Source organism: Thalassophryne amazonica, chromosome 13 (genome assembly GCF_902500255.1).
Source record: "Thalassophryne amazonica chromosome 13, fThaAma1.1, whole genome shotgun sequence".
NCBI classification, from domain to species: Eukaryota; Metazoa; Chordata; class Actinopteri; order Batrachoidiformes; family Batrachoididae; genus Thalassophryne; species Thalassophryne amazonica.
In genome coordinates, this window is record NC_047115.1 from 20,077,227 (window position 1) to 20,098,532 (window position 21,306).

The 21,306-nt window shown below is 39.8% G+C and overlaps 1 protein-coding gene and 1 long non-coding RNA gene across 2 annotated transcripts; one reads left to right on the forward strand and one right to left on the reverse strand.

The window, feature by feature from the left end:
• The first annotated feature begins 2,586 nt into the window (after positions 1-2,586).
• Positions 2,587-11,551, forward strand: LOC117523646 (SLC35A4 upstream open reading frame protein-like). The gene is made up of 3 exons (XM_034185219.1): positions 2,587-2,647; positions 9,749-9,847; positions 10,078-11,551. Exons 1-3 carry the CDS (start codon positions 2,633-2,635, stop codon positions 10,273-10,275), a joined length of 312 nt encoding a protein of 103 aa, XP_034041110.1. The 5' UTR covers positions 2,587-2,632; the 3' UTR covers positions 10,276-11,551.
• A 1,184-nt stretch (positions 11,552-12,735) lies between these two features.
• LOC117523647 lies at positions 12,736-21,011 on the reverse strand. The gene is made up of 3 exons (XR_004564566.1): positions 19,500-21,011; positions 18,972-18,984; positions 12,736-12,748 (listed from the first exon to the last, which is right to left on the reverse strand). It is a non-coding gene; the product is annotated as an uncharacterized LOC117523647 (long non-coding RNA).
• Between the last annotated feature and the right edge of the window lie 295 nt (positions 21,012-21,306).

Below are 21,306 nucleotides of genomic sequence, written 5' to 3' on the forward strand. Positions count from 1 at the left end.
CCACTCGCTCCACTGGAGTGACTTTATTTCAGTAATTAGACAAATCACTGGAAATAAAAGCCAAAGTGTGAAAAACTGCCGGCTCTATTTGTTAATGGTAAAAAACAATATATTCTACATTTTGGCTCTGGACCCAAATCACTCACACCAACACAAGCGAATCACGACACTGACTTCACCATCTGCTGGCATGACCTTTCCTTTTCAGTGGCATTGAAAGATCATTCACACTAGTCTGCCTCAGCCAAAATCAATAACCTCCCCCCCAAAATCAATCAACCGCAGTGAAGAGCTGAGACACCTGTCACTGTCTCTGACTCCAATGTTTCAGCCCCGTGGAGAGATTTTTTTTTCAAACAATAAGCTTATGTATTTTAGTTTGGAGACAAACACTGGCAGACTCCGAGGTGATGGTTATTTGGGTGGGGAGCATAGTTGATAAAGTGTCGCTGAAGTGAGAAATTGTCAAGATTAGGAGCCCCTTCATACAATAAACCATGATGACATGCCCTCGACAATAAGAAAATATTGTAACGTGTCATGAGTGCCTTTGTAGAGGAGAAAAATGTGCTATAGTGTCATAAGAGGTGCCCTTCCAATGATCAAAACAGTGTTTCCTGTGTGTGCCCTTACAACTCTAAAGGGGCTGTTACGCCACTGCTAAATGAGTGTGCCATTTCCAGTCAACAAAAAAGGAAGCAGTGCAGACTACAGGGCTCCTACAGCTGAAAAACAAAACGATGAAACACCCAACTAGGTGCTAGTTAGGTTAGAAGTGTATTTAATGAACAGCTGTAAAGGGGACCCCACCCCACCTCCCAAACACACAGTTTTTGTTTTGCTTACTGCTAAGAGTCCATATTAGGTTAGCATAAAATCAGCTAAGCTAGGTACCTATTTCGTTAGCTAGCTCCGTAACTAGGCATCAAGACTATAATTTTGCCATAGCACATGCAGTGTGTGGAGACTGATATTTAGTGATGAATCACTGTGTACATCAAAGTTTGACTCATCAAAATGTAATTTCAGGCAGTATGGTGGCTTCGACATTAGCACGGTTGCATCAAAGGGAGAAGGTCTTGGATTCACTTCCGACCTGTTTCCTCCAGGTGTTCCGGCTTCCTCCCTCCTCCAAAGACAATTGACGATTATAAATTGACCGTAGTAGGTGTGTGTTTGCACGTCTATGTAATGGAGGCCAGCAGGAGTCGCTGTGCATATGTAGTTAGCAAACCTCACTCCCCAACAGCTCAAAAGGATTCTCTGGTCACAAGGCCAGAGCTCTGGGTTTTAGCTTTCTGGTTCGAGAGTCTGCCTCCCATGCCAGGGATCATGAGTTGGCGTCCTGAGGGGAGTGAATGGGCAGCATCACCCAACACAATGCAGAGTGCAGTCCCTACAGTGGTGTTGTAACCGGGATGGAAGTGAGTTTAGGGTAGTGAGTGTAACAGAGACCAGTAGGAGTTGTTGTGCATATGTAGTTAGTAGAGAAGCTTGAATCTTCGACTGGACAGGGTTGCTTGACGCGAGGACGTTTTGCTTCAAATCGCAGAAGAAATGTCCTCGTGTCAAGCAACCCAGTCCAGTCAAAGATTCAAGCTTCTCTACTATGGAAACCACCTGGACAGCTGAGAGCCTTCACAGAAACATATGTAGTTAGTAAACCTCAATCCCCAACAGCTCAAAAGGATTTTCTGGTCACAAGGTCAGAGCTCTGGGTTTTAGCCTTCTGGTTAGAGAGTCCGCCTCCCATGCCAGGGAGCGTGTGTTTGCGTCGCAAGGGGAGCAAATGGGCGGAGTCAAGCAACACAACGGAGAGTGCAGCCGCTACATCTATATTAGAGGTGGGCGATACCGGGAATTTTGGTATTGATCCGATACCAAGTAAATACAGGCCCAGTATCGGCGATACTTTTCATATTTAAGCTTCATAGATCCAAAGGATCATCCAAAAGACCTAGGATAGAATTTCGCCAAACATTGTACGTGACAACAGAATACTTTATTATCACAATCAACATTTTTGTTAAAAAATATCAGTCAACACAACTTAAAACAAAATCTCCTGAGGTAGAGGGCTGACAAACCACAATACAAGGGTGCGCTGCTCCGTGTTGTGTGATATGTGTTCTGCTCTTACAAACAGAGAGTAGACTTTGTTGAATCTGCGTGCGCAGCAGTTAGTGCTTGCGGGAGACAAAAAAAGCTTGAGTATCGATCTTTTTACGCGAGGATCGTTCAATATCAATACCAGCGTTGGTATCAATATTATCGATATTAGGTTCGATCCGCCCACCTCTAATCTATATGTGTCAGCCATGCGATGGAGTAGGGCCTGTCTGGGGTGCCTTTTGCCTGATGGTGGCTCGGATAGGCTCCAGCAAGTGGGTTTAGAAAACAGATGGCTGGATCTTTTTGGTAAATGTAGTATTAATAACAATACATATTCATGTACCTGTTTATAGCTGCTGCTTATTGTTATTACTGTTAATTTTCATCAAACATTTTTTTTTTAGCTTAAAAACCTTTCTGCCTTATACTCCTGTGCAGAAGGTGGCAATGTTGCAAAACGAAGCTAAGCAGTTGTGTCAGCAGCGGTAGCAGAAGAAGAAAAAACGAATGTGGAGAAATTATGGCTAAAGACAAGGTTGGTATGATCTAAGTTCGTTATGTAACCTTTTATTATCGTTATAAAGACACTTGTTTACTGTTTTATAGTGGTAGTCAGTTGTCGTCCCTTTGTTTACGAAGTTACTCAGCTAGAATACGGTTTTAATGTAGGAAGACTTATTTGGATTACTTTAGCTAGTTAGCAACAGCTGGAGACGTCAAATAAACTAACCAAAAGAATGACTTTAGTGACGTGCGGTAAGCCTAAGTTTAATGATCTGTGATGAGTAAAGTACTTAGATATTTCTTTTTTTCCTAAAGTGTGATGTTTAAGTTAATTTGTTCTGATACAGAGTCTATTTGTGGTTTACCACAAACATAAAACAACAGTCAATCAGTTAAGCTTCGTGTGGCCTTCAACCAGATTGATGTCATTCAAAGTGCATTATAATAAACAAACAAGATTATGAAACTGGAAGGGAAGACTGTTAGCAAGACACCAGTAAAGTGCTAAAATGGTCTGATTTTATGAATCTGAACAATTCCTGAATTGGACTTGCCCCATTTCAGAATTGTGCTGCACTGCAAGGCTCTCTGAATAGTGCAGCGCCATGGTCTGGAAGCGGAATTGTTGTTAAAATTTTTCAAAATATATTTATTTCACAAAATTAAACCCAAACGATTATTCTAATCTTAAACCTAAACCACTTACTCATTCATTTTCTATACCTGCTTATTCCAGTTATGGGTCACAGGGGAGCTTTAGGCTATCCCATTGGTGATCAGGCGAGAGGTAGGGTACACCCTGGACAATCAATCAATCAATCAATCAATTTTTTTTATATAGCGCCAAATCACAACAAACAGTTGCCCCAAGGCGCTTTATATTGTAAGGCAAGGCCATACAATAATTATGTAAAACCCCAACGGTCAAAACGACCCCCTGTGAGCAAGCACTTGGCTACAGTGGGAAGGAAAAACTCCCTTTTAACAGGAAGAAACCTCCAGCAGAACCAGGCTCAGGGAGGGGCAGTCTTCTGCTGGGACTGGTTGGGGCTGAGGGAGAGAACCAGGAAAAAGACATGCTGTGGAGGGGAGCAGAGATCGATCACTAATGATTAAATGCAGAGTGGTGCATACAGAGCAAAAAGAGAAAGAAACAGTGCATCATGGGAACCCCCCAGCAGTCTACGTCTATAGCAGCATAACTAAGGGATGGTTCAGGGTCACCTGATCCAGCCCTAACTATAAGCTTTAGCAAAAAGGAAAGTTTTAAGCCTAATCTTAAAAGTAGAGAGGGTGTCTGTCTCCCTGATCTGAATTGGGAGCTGGTTCCACAGGAGAGGAGCCTGAAAGCTGAAGGCTCTGCCTCCCATTCTACTCTTACAAACCCTAGGAACTACAAGTAAGCCTGCAGTCTGAGAGCGAAGCGCTCTATTGGGGTGATATGGTACTACGAGGTCCCTAAGATAAGATGGGACCTGATTATTCAAAACCTTATAAGTAAGAAGAAGAATTTTAAATTCTATTCTAGAATTAACAGGAAGCCAATGAAGAGAGGCCAATATAGGTGAGATATGCTCTCTCCTTCTAGTCCCCGTCAGTACTCTAGCTGCAGCATTTTGAATTAACTGAAGGCTTTTTAGGGAACTTTTAGGACAACCTGATAATAATGAATTACAATAGTCCAGCCTAGAGGAAATAAATGCATGAATTAGTTTTTCAGCATCACTCTGAGACAAGACCTTTCTGATTTTAGAGATATTGCGTAAATGCAAAAAAGCAGTCCTACATATTTGTTTAATATGCGCTTTGAATGACATATCCTGATCAAAAATGACTCCAAGATTTCTCACAGTATTACTAGAGGTCAGGGTAATGCCATCCAGAGTAAGGATCTGGTTAGACACCATGTTTCTAAGATTTGTGGGGCCAAGTACAATAACTTCAGTTTTATCTGAGTTTAAAAGCAGGAAATTAGAGGTCATCCATGTCTTTATGTCTGTAAGACAATCCTGCAGTTTAGCTAATTGGTGTGTGTCCTCTGGCTTCATGGATAGATAAAGCTGGGTATCATCTGCGTAACAATGAAAATTTAAGCAATACCGTCTAATAATACTGCCTAAGGGAAGCATATATAAAGTGAATAAAATTGGTCCTAGCACAGAACCTTGTGGAACTCCATAATTAACTTTAGTCTGTGAAGAAGATTCCCCATTTACATGAACAAATTGTAATCTATTAGACAAATATGATTCAAACCACCGCAGCGCAGTGCCTTTAATACCTATGGCATGCTCTAATCTCTGTAATAAAATTTTATGGTCAACAGTATCAAAAGCAGCACTGAGGTCTAACAGAACAAGCACAGAGATGAGTCCACTGTCCAAGGCCATAAGAAGATCATTTGTAACCTTCACTAATGCTGTTTCTGTACTATGATGAATTCTAAAACCTGACTGAAACTGTTCAAATAGACCATTCCTCTGCAGATGATCAGTTAGCTGTTTTACAACTACCCTTTCAAGAATTTTTGAGAGAAAAGGAAGGTTGGAGATTGGCCTATAATTAGCTAAGATAGCTGGGTCAAGTGATGGCTTTTTAAGTAATGGTTTAATTACTGCCACCTTAAAAGCCTGTGGTACATAGCCAACTAACAAAGATAGATTGATCATATTTAAGATCGAAGCATTAAATAATGGTAGGACTTCCTTGAGCAGCCTGGCAGGAATGGGGTCTAATAAGCATGTTGATGGTTTGGATGAAGTAACTAATGAAAATAACTCAGACAGAACAATCGGAGAGAAAGAGTCTAACCAAATACCGGCATCACTGAAAGCAGCCAAAGATAACGATACGTCTTTGGGATGGTTATGAGTAATTTTTTCTCTAATAGTTAAAATTTTGTTAGCAAAGAAAGTCATGAAGTCATTACTAGTTAAAGTTAATGGAATACTCAGCTCAATAGAGCTCTGACTCTTTGTCAGCCTGGCTACAGTGCTGAAAAGAAACCTGGGGTTGTTCTTATTTTCTTCAATTAGTGATGAGTAGAAAGATGTCCTAGCTTTACGGAGGGCTTTTTTATAGAGCAACAGACTCTTTTTCCAGGCTAAGTGAAGATCTTCTAAATTAGTGAGACGCCATTTCCTCTCCAACTTACGGGTTATCTGCTTTAAGCTACGAGTTTGTGAGTTATACCACGGAGTCAGACACTTCTGATTTAAAGCTCTCTTTTTCAGAGGAGCTACAGCATCCAAAGTTGTCTTCAATGAGGATGTAAAACTATTGACGAGATACTCTATCTCCCTTACAGAGTTTAGGTAGCTACTCTGCACTGTGTTGTTATATGGCATTAGAGAACATAAAGAAGGAATCATATCCTTAAACCTAGTTACAGCGCTTTCTGAAAGACTTCTAGTGTAATGAAACTTATTCCCTACTGCTGGGTAGTCCATCAGAGTAAATGTAAATGTTATTAAGAAATGATCAGACAGAAGGGAGTTTTCAGGGAATACTGTTAAGTCTTCTATTTCCATACCATAAGTCAGAACAAGATCTAAGATATGATTAAAGTGGTGGGTGGACTCATTTACTTTTTGAGCAAAGCCAATAGAGTCTAATAATAGATTAAATGCAGTGTTGAGGCTGTCATTCTCAGCATCTGTGTGGATGTTAAAATCGCCCACTATAATTATCTTATCTGAGCTAAGCACTAAGTCAGACAAAAGGTCTGAAAATTCACAGAGAAACTCACAGTAACGACCAGGTGGACGATAGATAATAACAAATAAAACTGGTTTTTGGGACTTCCAATTTGGATGGACAAGACTAAGAGACAAGCTTTCAAATGAATTAAAGCTCTGTCTGGGTTTTTGATTAATTAATAAGCTGGAATGGAAGATTGCTGCTAATCCTCCGCCCCGGCCCGTGCTACGAGCATTCTGACAGTTAGTGTGACTCGGGGGTGTTGACTCATTTAAACTAACATATTCATCCTGCTGTAACCAGGTTTCTGTTAGGCAGAATAAATCAATATGTTGATCAATTATTATATCATTTACCAACAGGGACTTAGAAGAGAGAGACCTAATGTTTAATAGACCACATTTAACTGTTTTAGTCTGTGGTGCAGTTGAAGGTGCTATATTATTTTTTCTTTTTGAATTTTTATGATTAAATAGATTTTTGCTGGTTATTGGTAGTCTGGGAGCAAGCACCGTCTCTACGGGGATGGGGTAATGAGGGGATGGCAGGGGGAGAGAAGCTGCAGAGAGGTGTGTAAGACTACAACTCTGCTTCCTGGTCCCAACCCTGGATAGTCACGGTTTGGAGGATTTAAGAAAATTGGCCAGATTTCTAGAAATGAGAGCTGCTCCATCCAAAGTGGGATGGATGCCGTCTCTCCTAACAAGACCAGGTTTTCCCCAGAAGCTTTGCCAATTATCTATGAAGCCCACCTCATTTTTTGGACACCACTCAGACAGCCAGCAATTCAAGGAGAACATGCGGCTAAACATGTCACTCCCGGTCCGATTGGGGAGGGGCCCAGAGAAAACTACAGAGTCCGACATTGTTTTTGCAAAGTTACACACCGATTTAATGTTAATTTTAGTGACCTCCGATTGGCGTAACCGGGTGTCATTACTGCCGACGTGAATTACAATCTTACCAAATTTACGCTTAGCCTTAGCCAGCAGTTTCAAATTTCCTTCAATGTCGCCTGCTCTGGCCCCCGGAAGACAATTGACTATGGTTGCTGGTGTCGCTAACTTCACATTTCTCAAAACAGAGTCGCCAATAACCAGAGTTTGATCCTCGGCGGGTGTGTCGCCGAGTGGGGAAAAACGGTTAGAGATGTGAACGGGTTGGCGGTGTACACGGGGCTTCTGTTTAGGGCTACGCTTCCTCCTCACAGTCACCCAGTCAGCCTGCTTTCCCGGCTGCTCGGGATCTGCCAGGGGGGAACTAACGGCGGCTAAGCTACCTTGGTCTGCACCGACTACAGGGGCCTGGCTAACTGTAGAATTTTCCACGGTGCGGAGCCGAGTCTCCAATTCGCCCAGCCTGGCCTCCAAAGCTACGAATAAGCTACACTTATTACAAGTACCGTTACTGCTAAAGGAGGCCGAGGAATAACTAAACATTTCACACCCAGAGCAGAAAAGTGCGGGAGAGACAGGAGAAGCCGCCATGCTAAATCGGCTAAGAGCTAGTAGCTACGCTAAGCTAGCGGATTCCTAAAAACACGCAAAGTGAATAATGTGTAAATAATTTATAGGTGATTCAGCAGAAGGAGTGCTTTAGTTAAGGCACGTAAAGATTACACTGGGAAACAAATCGTAATCTAGATAACTAGATCAATCTAACTGCGCAGAGTAAACAGCTAACAGATACAGAAAAACACCGCTGTGCTCCGGAACAGGAAGTGATACAATACCGCAGTGAGAGCCAACCACCAGTAGAGGCCTAAACAGGCGCCTCTCAGCCAGTCTATCATACGGCTGACATATAGACAAACACGTTCGCACTCTTGCGCACACCTATGGTCAGTATGCCAGTTCACCTAACCTGCATGTCTTTGGAAGTGAGGGGGAAACCGGAGAACCCACAAAAACACAGAAAGGACCAGTTGGGAAGCGATTCCAGGATGTTCTTGCTGTGAGGCATCAATGCTAACCACGAAGCCATCGTGCTGCCCAATCCTGAATCATTTAATTTGTAAGGCTGAAGCTGAGAATGTTTTATTTTAAAAATAAATTTTGCCTCACATATACACATGAAATATGTTCCAGTAGCTCAGAGTGTAAATAATAGTGATGAATCCCTAAAAGATTTACTTTGGGGAACAGATTAAAACAGATCTTAGGAAAAAAAAAAAGAACAAGACTAGCCAAGGGTGACTTCCTGTTTAATACATTGATAGCATTGTAAATAAATGGCCTGGACCATGTAGTGCCTTTTAAAATTCCACAATGTAACAGGTACTGTTGGTTCTTTAAAATTGGTTTCACACACAATTGTGACAATGTGACAAATTGGTGTCACATTGGTGGCACACGGCAGCTTACTTGGAGTTTGCCCAAAGGCACCCGAAGGACTCTCAGACCATGGGAAACAAAATGCTCTGGTCTGATTGAACTATTGTCTGTGAACACCAGGCATCTTGTTTGGAAGAACCAGGCATCATCCCTGCAGTGAAGCATGGTGGTGGCAGCATCATGCTGTGGGGATGTTTTTTAGCGGCAGGAACTGGGAGACTAGTCAGGATTAGGGATGGGTATCGAGAACCGGTTCCTTTTGGGTATCGTTAAGAAATGATTCGATCCATCAACATCAATAACCTTTTTACTTAATTCCCTTATCGGTCCTTCAGAGTGGCTGTTGTTTTTGGGAGTGTTTGTCAGGAAAATTATAATTTCTCTACATTGATTACAGACCCTGCAGCAGGTCTGTAATCAACTTTTCTGCAGCGCGGCTTTGCTTTGAACCTTGAACCAATCGATGCAGTGATTCGCAGATTGAAGCAGTGCTTCGATCATTGCTTCGTTGATTAATTTTTTTCTTTCGCTTTCCCCCGCTAAAACCCTAAAGAGCATATGGCTGTGAGTATTATTTACCTTTTTTATGTTAAACCGACCTGTTATGGTCTTCTGAAACAGTTGATGTATTTTAGAACTTAAAAAGGGGACCGATGCTAACACGTTAGCATGTCTGTGGCATTTTCAATGTTAAACTTAGCATTAAGCAGTTGCAGCTGTCAAGCATTTGTTGTCGTAAAAGAGTCAAATGTATTACAAATTGTAATATTTTTTTAAATTTATTTTTGTTCATATATTAATAATAATAGCAAGCACAACAATAATAGTAATAATAACTAATGTAATGATTATATACAATTTTAGAGAAAGAGACAAAAAGAACCTGAGTAAAACACAACAGAAAATATAAAACCAACTAACAATGAACATAAATAAATAAATAAATACATACATACATATAGAGCAAATCATATAGAGCAGATTATCAGAACTTTCCGGATGCACTGTATGTCTGATGAAGTTGTTTGATGTTAATGTCCAAACTTCTGCATAATGTTTTCTTGTGGTCAAATGCGGTGTGTTTGCATAAATTTGCATAGAACAGTCTGGGTGCACTGAAGGACTTGGTGGAGTTAAAGGACCAGCTGGAGGACATCCAGAGGCGTGTGGAGGATGAGATCCAGGCTGGTGTTCCTCCAGTAAGACACATACACAGCCACAAACATTCACGTGAAGAAGTAACTGCACCCGAGACTTTCTAAATATGTGCAGCAGCAGCCTTGCCCCCCCCCAAAAAAAGAACAAAAAAAAAAACAAGCTTGGCTTCTTTATTTTTGCTTGAACAAAGTTTTATTCCATGTGCATAAAGGATTATTAACTGGTTTGGTAACCAGTACTGTTTTGTAATCTGTTCTTCTCCTGGATTCAGGGAGGCAGTTTGCTGGCGTCTCCTTTCCTGAAGGGTTTTCTGGCCGGATACATTGTGGCTAGACTGCGCTCGCCAGCACTGGTGGGTGTTGCTGTGGGAACAATCACGGGAATCTATGCAGCGCAGAATTACAGTGTTCCCAACATTGAAAACACCGTCAGAGACTACATAAGTGATCTAAAAGCAAGACGCAAATGAGAGGAGGAAAACAGACTCAAAATGCCAAACCAGGAAGACAGTTTTCTGCAACAACATGAAGCCAGTACAGCTATGTTCGGGAACAGATACGCATTTTAGAAGTTGCAAAACAACAAATGTCAAATACCTGACAATCTCAATCTATAGCGAATAATTTTTGACAAAATAAACTCCTAAAGCTGATTTTAGGGATGCGCTGAGCCGGCCTTTGCTCTCTCCATTCTGATATCGGAGCACAGCGTACTGGCAGATACTGATCAGGTATGCACTTTGTTTTTCTGTCTAAAGCCCTATTTGGATGTTATTTATGTGATATGTGGAGGGGAGGTGGAGTAATGTCATTTTACTAGAGGAGGTAGATTCACATGCGATTAGAAAGCTTGTTATAAATGACAGAGACAGGAGTGGTTACTCAATAAATAGGCCTCACCCACATTCTTCTTCATTTTTGTCCCAGTGCATCCTTAAGCACTTATATACAATGGCAGAAAACTTATTTTCCACAGGATATTACTGACATGTGGGATTAATACACTCTGTGACAGTATTTTCACCTACACAGGAATGTGCATTCATTAAAAATGACTGAAATGGTCAATTCTAAATAGGCAAAAATCACTGAGAAACTCTGGTAATAATTACTTTGTCTCACCTCTCCATATAAATCTAATCCTGTCCGAATTGGGCTCAGGTCTATTTGGAATATTTCAAACTTTATGAGAATGATTGTACCTTGCAATTGAATATTATAAGTATAAATGTTCACACCAGTGTCTGAAAGGTGCTAATATTTTGCAGTCTGTGTTGAAAAATAAATCAGCAGGAGAAAATGATTTTTTTTTCGGGATAGGTGACCGAGACACTCCAGATTGTCACATTGAGCAAACAGCAGTCTGTTCATTGAGAGCAGTATCTGCACCCGTTTGGAACGTTCTATCAGATTGTGTCATTGCTGTTGAAGCAGTGTTATTTTCCATCTATCCATTTTCTATACCCACTTAGTTCAAATAAGTGTCACGGATCGGGTGGGGAGGGAGCAGTGAATGAGATTTGGATTAAAATATCACAACTGCTGCAACTCGGTTACCAAATTAATGCCAAGTGTAAATTTATTGAGATGTAATGATCTCAGGCAATCAGCACACGCGCATGTTGTGACAGAGATACATGTGGACCTCAGCTCAGACTTTGTTGTTCAGATGGTCAGAGTGGTGGGAACCATTTTTTATTTTTGATCTTTAAATGCTTGTAAAATTTTGTTAATTTTGTTTAATGTTAGAACAGTAGGGATGTGAGATTTTTTTCCCCCCACCTTTAGTGCCTTAATGCCCTCTTGTGGTCAGAAATACATTTTTGGTGCAATCTTCTGCTCATTGTGTTCTGATGCCTCACATCTCATGTATGATTACTGTTTTTGTTTATTTTCACATCATTTTCGGCTGTCAGCCTGTGAGGTGAGCGGTCTCTGCAGCCACTGCACACCCCTTAGTCAGGTTCCTTATGGAGTTTCGTTGGGATTTTGTGGAGATTAGTAAAACTATACATTTTCGGAGAGTACATTCAGTAGTCAACAAGAAAATGGATTAATTAATTTTTCCAGAAGCCACCACAGTAGCCGTCTTGGATTTGTAAAAATTGTCACTTAAAATGGTAATTTTTTTTCAATACTGCAGCTTCTATACAACCTAGGATCTTGAATCCAGTCACTAAATACACATGTTCGGGGCCAGTTAAGCCGGTAGTGCTAATTATGAAAATGTACATGTGGACAAAAATCACATTTATGGATGACTGTTTTGGATTCTTGGATGACTACATCTACATTTTTTGTAATCAGCATCATTGGATTCTTTGGCCCTGACAATGTGTATTTAGCCACTGGAATCAAGATTTTATCTTACCAAGAAGCCAACATTGCTGCCTTTTTACACATCCAAGATGGCCGGGATGGGGGTTTCTGGAAAATAGAATCATCCATTTTGGGATCAGCTATCTGGAAAGTATTCACAGCACTAAACTTTTTCCACATTTTGTTATGTTACAGCCTTAATACATAATGGAGTAAAAAAAAAAAAAATAAATTCCCGTCAAAATTCTACTCACATCACCCCATAATGCCATCATGAAAAAGTGTTTTTACAAATTTATTTAAAAAACAACAACAAAGAAATCACGTGTACGTAAGTTTTCCCACCCTTTGCTCAATACTTTGTTGATGCACCTTTGGCAGCAATTACAGCCTCAAGTCTTTTTGAATATGGTGTCACAAGCTTGGTGCACCTATCTTTGGGCAGTTTTGCCCATTACTCTTTGCAGCACCTCTCAAGCTCCATCAGGTTGGATAGGGAGCGTCGGTCCATACCCATTTTCAGATCTCTCCAGAGATGTTCAATCGGATTCAGGTCTGGGCTCTGGCTGGGACACTCAAGGACATTCACAGAGTTGTCCTGAAGCCACGCCTTTGATATTTTGGCTGTGTGCTTAGGGTCATTGTCCTGCTGAAAGATGAATCATCAATTCAGTCTGAAGTCAAGAGCGCTCTGGAGCAGGTTTTCATCCAGGATGTCTCTGTACATTGCTGCATTCATCTTTCCCTCAATCTTGACTAGTCTCCCAGTTCCTGCCGCTAAAAATCCCACAGCATGATGCTGCCACCACCATACTTTACTGTAGGGATGGTGTCTGGTTTTCCTCCAAACATGATGCCTGGTATTCACACCAAAGAGTTCAATCTTTGTCTCATCAGACCACAGAATTTTGTTTCTCATGGTCTGAGAGTCCTTCAGGTGCCTTTTGACAAGCTCCAGGCAGGCTGCCATGTGCCTTTGACTAAGGAGTGGCTTCCATCTGGCCACTCTACCATGTCATTGGCCTGATTGGTGGTTTGCTGCAGAGTTGGTTGTCCTTCTGGAAGGTACTGTCAACTGTGGGACCTTGTACACAGGTGTGCGCCTTTCCAAATCATGTTCAGTCAACTGAATTTACCCCAGGTGGACTTCAGTTAAGCTGTAGAAACATCTCAAGGATGGTCAGTGGAAACAGGATGCACCGGAGCTCAATCTTTTGATGTAATGTATGTAATGTAATGTCATTTACAAAATGTAAATGAGTCCACCCACCACTTTAATCATATCTTAGATCTTGTTCTGACTTATGGTATGGAAATTGAAGACTTAACAGTATTCCCTGAAAACTCCCTTCTGTCTGATCATTTCTTAATAACATTTACATTTACAACCCCTGGCAAAAATTATGGAATCACTGGCCTCAGAGGATGTTCATTCAGTTGTTTAATTTTGTAGAAAAAAAGCAGATCACAGACATGACACAAAACTAAAGTCATTTCAAATGGCAACTTTCTGGCTTTAAGAAACACTATAAGAAATCAAGAAAAAAAAGATTGTGGCAGTCAGTAACGGTTACTTTTTTAGACCAAGCAGAGGAAAAAATATGGAATCACTCAATTCTGAGGAAAAAATTATGGAATCACCCTGTAAATTTTCATCCCCCAAATTAACACCTGCATCATATCAGATCTGCTCATTGACATTGACCCTATGCCATGACATTGACCCTATGTGTCTTTTTGCAAGGAATGTTTTTGCAGTTTTTGCTCTATGGCAAGATGCATTATCATCTTGAAAAATGATTTCATCATCCCCAAACATCCTTTCAATTGTCCAAAATATCAACATAAACTTGTGCATTTATTGATGATGTAATGACAGCCATCTCCCCAGTGCCTTTACCTGACATGCAGCCCCATATCATCAATGACTGTGGAAATTTACATGTTCTCTTCAGGCAGTCATCTTTATAAATCTCATTGGAAAGGCACCAAACAAAAGTTCCAGCATCATCACCTTGCCCAATGCAGATTTGAGATTTATCACTGAATATGACTTTCATCCAGTCATCCGCAGTCCACAATTGCTTTTCCTTAGCCCATTGTAACCTTGTTTTTTTCTGTTTAGGTGTTAATGATGCCTTTCGTTTAGCTTTTCTGTATGTAAATCCCATTTCCTTTAGGCGGTTTCTTACAGTTCAGTCACAGACGTTGACTCCAGTTTCCTCCCATTCGTTCCTCATTTGTTTTGTTGTACATTTTTAGATTTTTGAGACATATTGCTTTAAGTTTTCTGTCTTGACGCTTTGATGTCTTCCTTGGTCTACCAGTATGTTTGCCTTTAACAACCTTCCCATGTTGTTTGTTTTTGGTCCAGAGTTTAGACACAGCTGACTGTGAACAACCATCATCTTTTGCAACATTGTGTGATGATTTACTCTCTTTTAAGAGTTTGATAATCCTCTCCTTTGTTTCAATTGACATCTCTCGTGTTGGAGCCATGATTCATGTCAGTCCACTTGGTGCAACAGCTCTCCAAGGTGTGTTCACTCCTTTTTAGATGCAGACTAACGAGCAGATCTGATATGATGCAGGTGTTAGTTTTGGGGATGAAAATTTACAGGGTGATTCCATAATTTTTTCCTCAGAATTGAGTGATTCCATATTTTTTTTTCCTCTGCTTGGTCTAAAAAAGTAACCGTTACTGACTGCCACAATCTTTTTTTCTTGATTTCTTATAGTGTTTCTTAAAGCCAGAAAGTTGCCATTTGAAATGACTTTAGTTTTGTGTCATGTCTGTGATCTGCTTTTTTTCTACAAAATTAAACAACTGAATGAACATCCTCCGAGGCCGGTGATTCCATAATTTTTGCCAGGGGTTGTACTCTGATGGACTACCCAGCAGTGGGGAATAAGTTTCATTACACTAGAAGTCTTTCAGAAAGCGCTGTAACTAGGTTTAAGGATATGATTCCTTCTTTATGTTCTCTAATGCCATATACCAACACAGTGCAGAGTAGCTACCTAAACTCTGTAAGTGAGATAGAGTATCTAGTCAATAGTTTTACATCCTCATTGAAGACAACTTTGGATGCTGTAGCTCCTCTGAAAAAGAGAGCTTTAAATCAGAAGTGCCTGACTCCATGGTATAACTCACAAACTCGCAGCTTAAAGCAGACAAAGAGTCATAGCTCTATTGAGCCGAGTATTCCTTTAACTTTAACTAGTAATGACTTCATGACTTTCTTTGCTAATAAAATTTTAAGTATTAGAGAAAAAATTACTCATAACCATCCCAAAGACGTATCGTTATCTTTGGCTGCTTTCAGTGATGCTGGTATTTGGTTAGACTCTTTCTCTCCGATTGTTCTGAGTTATTTTCATTAGTTACCTCCTCCAAACCATCAACATGTCTATTAGTCCCCATTCCTACCAGGCTGCTCAAGGAAGCCCTACCATTAATTAATGCTTCGATCTTAAATATGATCAATCTATCTTTATTAGTTGGCTGTGTACCACAGGTTTTTAAGGTGGCAGTAATTAAACCATTACTTAAAAAGCCATCACTTGACCCAGCTATCTTAGCTAATTATAGGCCAATCTCCAACCTTCCTTTTCTCTCAAAAATTCTTGAAAGGGTAGTTGTAAAACAGCTAACTGATCATCTGCAGAGGAATGGTCTATTTGAAGAGTTTCAGTCAGGGTTTAGAATTCATCATAGTACAGAAACAGCATTAATGAAGGTTACAAATGATCTTCTTATGGCCTCAGACAGTGGACTCATCTCTGTGCTTGTTCTGTTAGACCTCAGTGCTGCTTTTGATACTGTTGACCATAAAATTTTATTACAGAGATTAGAGCATGCCATAGGTATTAAAGGCACTGCGCTGCGGTGGTTTGAATCATATTTATCTAATAGATTACAGTTTGTTCATGTAAATGGGGAATCTTCTTCACAGACTAAAGTTAATTATGGAGTTCCACAAGGTTCTGTGCTAGGACCAATTTTATTCACTTTATACATGTTTCCCTTAGGCAGTATTGTTAGACGGCATTGCTTAAATTTTCATTGTTACGCAGATGATACCCAGCTTTATCTATCCATGAAGCCAGAGGACACACACCAAATAGTTAAACTGCAGGAATGTCTTACAGACATAAAGACATGGATGACCTCTAATTTCCTGCTTTTAAACTCAGTTAAAACTGAAGTTATTGTACTTGGCCCCACAAATCTTAGAAACATGGTGTCTAACCAGATCCTTACTCTGGATGGCATTACCCTGACCTCTAGTAATATTGTGAGAAATCTTGGAGCCATTTTTGATCAGGATATGTCATTCAATGCGCATATTAAACAAATATGTAGGACTGCTTTTTTGCATTTACGCAATATCTCTAAAATTAGAAAGGTCTTGTCTCAGAGTGATGCTGAAAAACTAATTCATGCATTTATATCCTCTAGGCTGGACTATTGTAATTCATTATTATCAGGTTGTCCTAAAAGTTCCCTGAAAAGCCTTCAGTTAATTCAAAATGCTGCAGCTAGAGTACTGACAGGGACTAGAAGGAGAGAGCATATCTCACCCATATTGGCCTCTCTTCATTGGCTTCCTGTTAATTCTAGAATAGAATTTAAAATTCTTCTTCTTACTTATAAGGTTTTGAATAATCAGGTCCCATCTTATCTTAGGGATCTCTTAGTACCATATCACCCCAATAGAGCACTTCGCTCTCAAACTGCAGGCTTACTTGTAGTTCCTAGGGTTTGTAAAAGTAGAATGGGAGGCAGAGCCTTCAGCTTTCAGGCTCCTCTCCTCTGGAACCAGCTCCCAGTTCAGATCAGGGAGACAGACAACCTCTCTACTTTTAAGATTAGGCTTAAAACTTTCCTTATTGCTGAATCTTATAGTTAGGGCTGGATCAGGTGACCCTGAACCATCCCTTAGTTATGCTGCTATAGACTTAGACTGCTGGGGGGTTCCCATGATACACTGAGTGTTTCTTTCTCTTTTTGCTCTGTATGCACCACTCTGCATTTAATCATTAGTGATTGATCTCTGCTGTCTTCCACAGCATGTCTTTTTCCTGATTCTCTCCCATCAGCCCCAACCAGTCCCAGCAGAAGACTGCCCCTCCCTGAGCCTGGTTCTGCTGGAGGTTTCTTCCTGTTAAAAGGGAGTTTTTCCTTCCCCCTGTTGCCAAGTGCTTGCTCACAGGGGGTCGTTTTGACCGTTGTGGTTTTTCCGTAATTATTGTATGGCCTTGCCTTACAATATAAAGCGCCTTGGGGCAACTGTTTGTTGTGATTTGGCGCTGTATAAATAAAATTGATTTGATTTGAATCTTGAGCTTCATGGCTAAGAGTGTGCTTATGTACACGTGATTTTTTTTTTTTTTTTTTATTAATACATTTGCAAATGTCAACAACAACAAAAACTTTTTTCACATTGTTATTTTGGGGTATTGTGTGTGGAATTTTGAGGAAAAAAGTTGTCATCCATTGTGGAGTAGGGCTATAGGCAACAAAAGGGCTATAACAACAAAATGTGGAAAAAGTGAAGTGTTGTGAATACTTTTCAGATGCACCGTTGGTGATTTTGCAAATCACAGAATTCTAACAAAACGTAGTACCTGAACACAGTGAATCTGGCTACCTCCTAACCATGTACAATCCACAAGTCACATACAGCTCGCATTTAAACGAACTGGGACAGATAATGTGGTGCTTTTGATTGCGTTCCCTCATCATATTTTTAAAGATGTACTTTAACTACCACACATTCAGGGGGCAGGCAAGCAAAGCTGGATCCCAAAGAGGAATTGTTTAATACCCATTCAGCTGTTGGTTAAAAAGAGCTCCTCTGGGTTCTAGGTAAACAGAATTGTAGGCAGAAAGTTGAGATGAAATATCTCTGAAGGGCACCTACTACCTGGATATTGTCATCTCATGACTTGTGTCCAATAATCGGTCCTAATGAGATTCAGCTGTCAAGTCAGTATGCTGGAAAGCAGTTCTTCTTTGTACTTGGAATTGTAGAAATTTAAGGTACTGTCTTGCATCAGCCAATAATACTGCTTTTAATCCTCACCGCCACTTTATTAGGTACACCTTGCCAGTACTGAGTTGGAGCCCCTTTTGCCTTCAGAATTACCTCAGTTTTTCATGGTGTAAATTCAACAAGGTGCTGTAAACGTTCCTCAGATGTTGGTCCATATTGACATGATAGCATCACACAGTCGCCCGTTCAGTCAGTCTGCCCATTTTCCTCTGACCTCAGAAAGGCATTTTTGTGCACACAACTGCTGCTTACTGGATATCTTCTCTTTTATTTTTGGACCATTCTCTGTAAATCCTAGAGACAGTTGTACGTGTAAACCCCAGTAAATCAGCAGTTTCTGAAATACTCAGACCATTCAGTCTGGCACCATCAACCATGCTACATTCAAAATCACTTAAATCCCATTTGTCCCCCATTCTGACTTGCTACCATGTGATTGGTTGATTAGCTATTTGTGTTAACAAGCATTTGAACAGGTGTACCTAATAAAGTGGCCGGTGTGTGTGTGTGTGTGTGTGTGTATGTACACATACACACACACACATATATATATATATATATATATATATATATATATATATATATATATATATATATATATATATATATATATATATATATATATATATATATATATATATACACACACACACACACAGTGGCTTGCAAAAGTATTCAGCCCCTTGATATTTCATGCATTTTAATTTGTTTATGACATTTCAAATACAAAACGTAGATCAGGCTTCTCAATATAAAAATTTATAAAATGGTCTTCCTTAGACTCAAACTGAAAGTAAATCTCTACAACTTGATGTAAATTAATTAAAACTATAAAAGCCAAGGTGATGGGTTGCATAAGTAATCAGCCCCTTTGGTATAATACCTGTAAATAATCAGTTTAATTGCCAGTTTTCTTCAGACAAGTCAGGGGATGGATACATGAACATTTCCAAGACACTGAATGTCTTGAACTTTATTTACATCAGTTATGAAGAAATACGAACAGTATGGCACTCTATGGTAAATCTGTGTGGAGTAGACCGTTGTCAAAAAGTGAGTGACTCTGCAAGAAGAAGAGTGAGGAAAGCCACCAAGACACCCAGACAACCCAGAAGAAGTTTCAGGCTCTGTGGCTGTGATTGGAGAAATTGTACATGGTGCATGTTTTGCATTTTGTATCACCGGTTTTACAGGTTCATGATGAAGTGGTACAGAGGAGGGATTTCTTTCACCAAAACATTAAATCTAGACTTGCATCTCAGATGTACCTTCTGGCAGATTGTAGCTGAACTTTCAGGTCTTCTTTTTAGTAAAACCCTCTATACCCCTTCATTATGAAGCTGTGAAACTGGGGATACAAAGTACAAAACTTGCACTATGTACAATTTCTCCAATCACAGCCACAGAAGCCTGTAACTTTTTCTGGGTTGTCTGGGTGTCTTGGTGGCTTTCCTCACTGTTCTCCTTCTTGCACAGTCACTCAGTTTTTGAGAACTGTCTGCTCCACACAGATTTACCATAGAGTGCCATACTGTTTGTATTTCTGCAAAACTGATGTAAATAAAGTTCAAGACATATTCAGTAACTTGGAAATGTTCATGTATCCATTCTCTGACTTGTCTGAGGAAAACTGGAAATTACACTGGTTATTTACAAGTATTATACCAAAGGGGCTATTACTTATGCAACCCATCATCTAGATTTTTATATTTGTAATTAATTTATGTACAGATTTACTTTCAGTTTGAGTCTAGGGAAGATAATTTTAGAAACATTTATATTGAGAAGCCTGATCTACCGACATCTTGGTGTTTAACTTTGAAGCTGACACTTTTCTTTGTTACGAAGTCAAAAATGGCTTTACTTCCTTCTCCAACAGTACTGCACATATTTATGACATCCACAGTACTTGAATACACTCAGGTTACGAATAGCTAGAAAATATTCACTAAAGTGACTGTGGTGTAACTAGAATAACAGCAGGATTCTGTGCATGTTTTTTTTTTATTATTATTATTTATTAATATGGTATTAATGTTCTTAGCCAATTAGCGTTTGGTCACTAGTTATTTCAAATATGATCAGAATGCAACAGCATTTATGTTACGAGACAAAAAAGTTGAACTTGACTAAAAAGATTTGTGAAAACTTAAGTTGTGTTGCTGCCTTCAACACGAACGCACAAGTGTAGTGTACGGACGCTCCCAACGACAGGCACGGACAACAGAAAACATAAACAGTAATTAAGTTGAGATTCTGCTTGTTCTAATTTTATTATAATTTGTTGAACTGCACAGTTATTTAGTCACTTTGTTGTTGTGTATGTTTGGTAACTGGAGTGAGTGTGTTAAGGTTGCCAACTGGTCATCATTGTGTCTTTGTTTTTTGAGCACCTAAGTTTCATAATGTCTAGTAGGTCATCATTCTTTAAAACTATGGTGTACTGTGATTTTTTTTTTTTGTGTGTTTTTTTTATTTAACCTGTGGTCAATTCTTTGTCCTTTATATACCTTCTGCTTTCTTTCTTTTTTGCTCTTATGTATCCCGGTTTAAAATCACTTTGTGGCATTTTAAAAAGAATTTAAAGCCACCTTACCAATTTGTCTCCTTAAAAATAAAGTGGTGACAGGTACAGTTTAGAAGTGTTTCATTTCACAGAAACATGATTATATTCCTGATGTGAAAAATGCTATTCCTTTAATGTTTTTTTTTTTTTTTTCCCCCTGAGCTGGCGTAAACCGCTGTTACGCTGCACATTTTTGTTGCCAAGTGCTTGCTCACAGGGGGTCGTTTTGACCGTTGGGGTTTTTCTTTAATTATTGTATGGCTTTTGCCTTACAATATGAAGCGCCTTGGGGCAACTGTTTGTTGTGATTTGCCGCTATATAAATAAAATTGATTTTGACTTGATTTATTTAACCAGGTTAGTCCCATTGAGATCGAGATCTCTTTTACAAGGGAGACCTGGACAATGATAAAGTTTCCAATTCACCTAACCTGCATGTCTTTAAATGTGGGAGGAAACCCACACAAACACGGAGAGAACATGCAAACTCCACACAGAAAGGTGGGAATCAAACCCATGACCTTCTTGCTGTGAGGCAACAGTGCTAACCACTAAGC

What these genes read in the sequence shown, in the direction of transcription:
- LOC117523646 (XM_034185219.1), top strand. An exon ending in TCCAGGCTGGTGTTCCTCCA is followed by an intron (nt 9,848 to 10,077) that starts GTAAGACACATA and finishes TCCTGGATTCAG; the next exon opens with GGAGGCAGTTTGCTGGCGTC.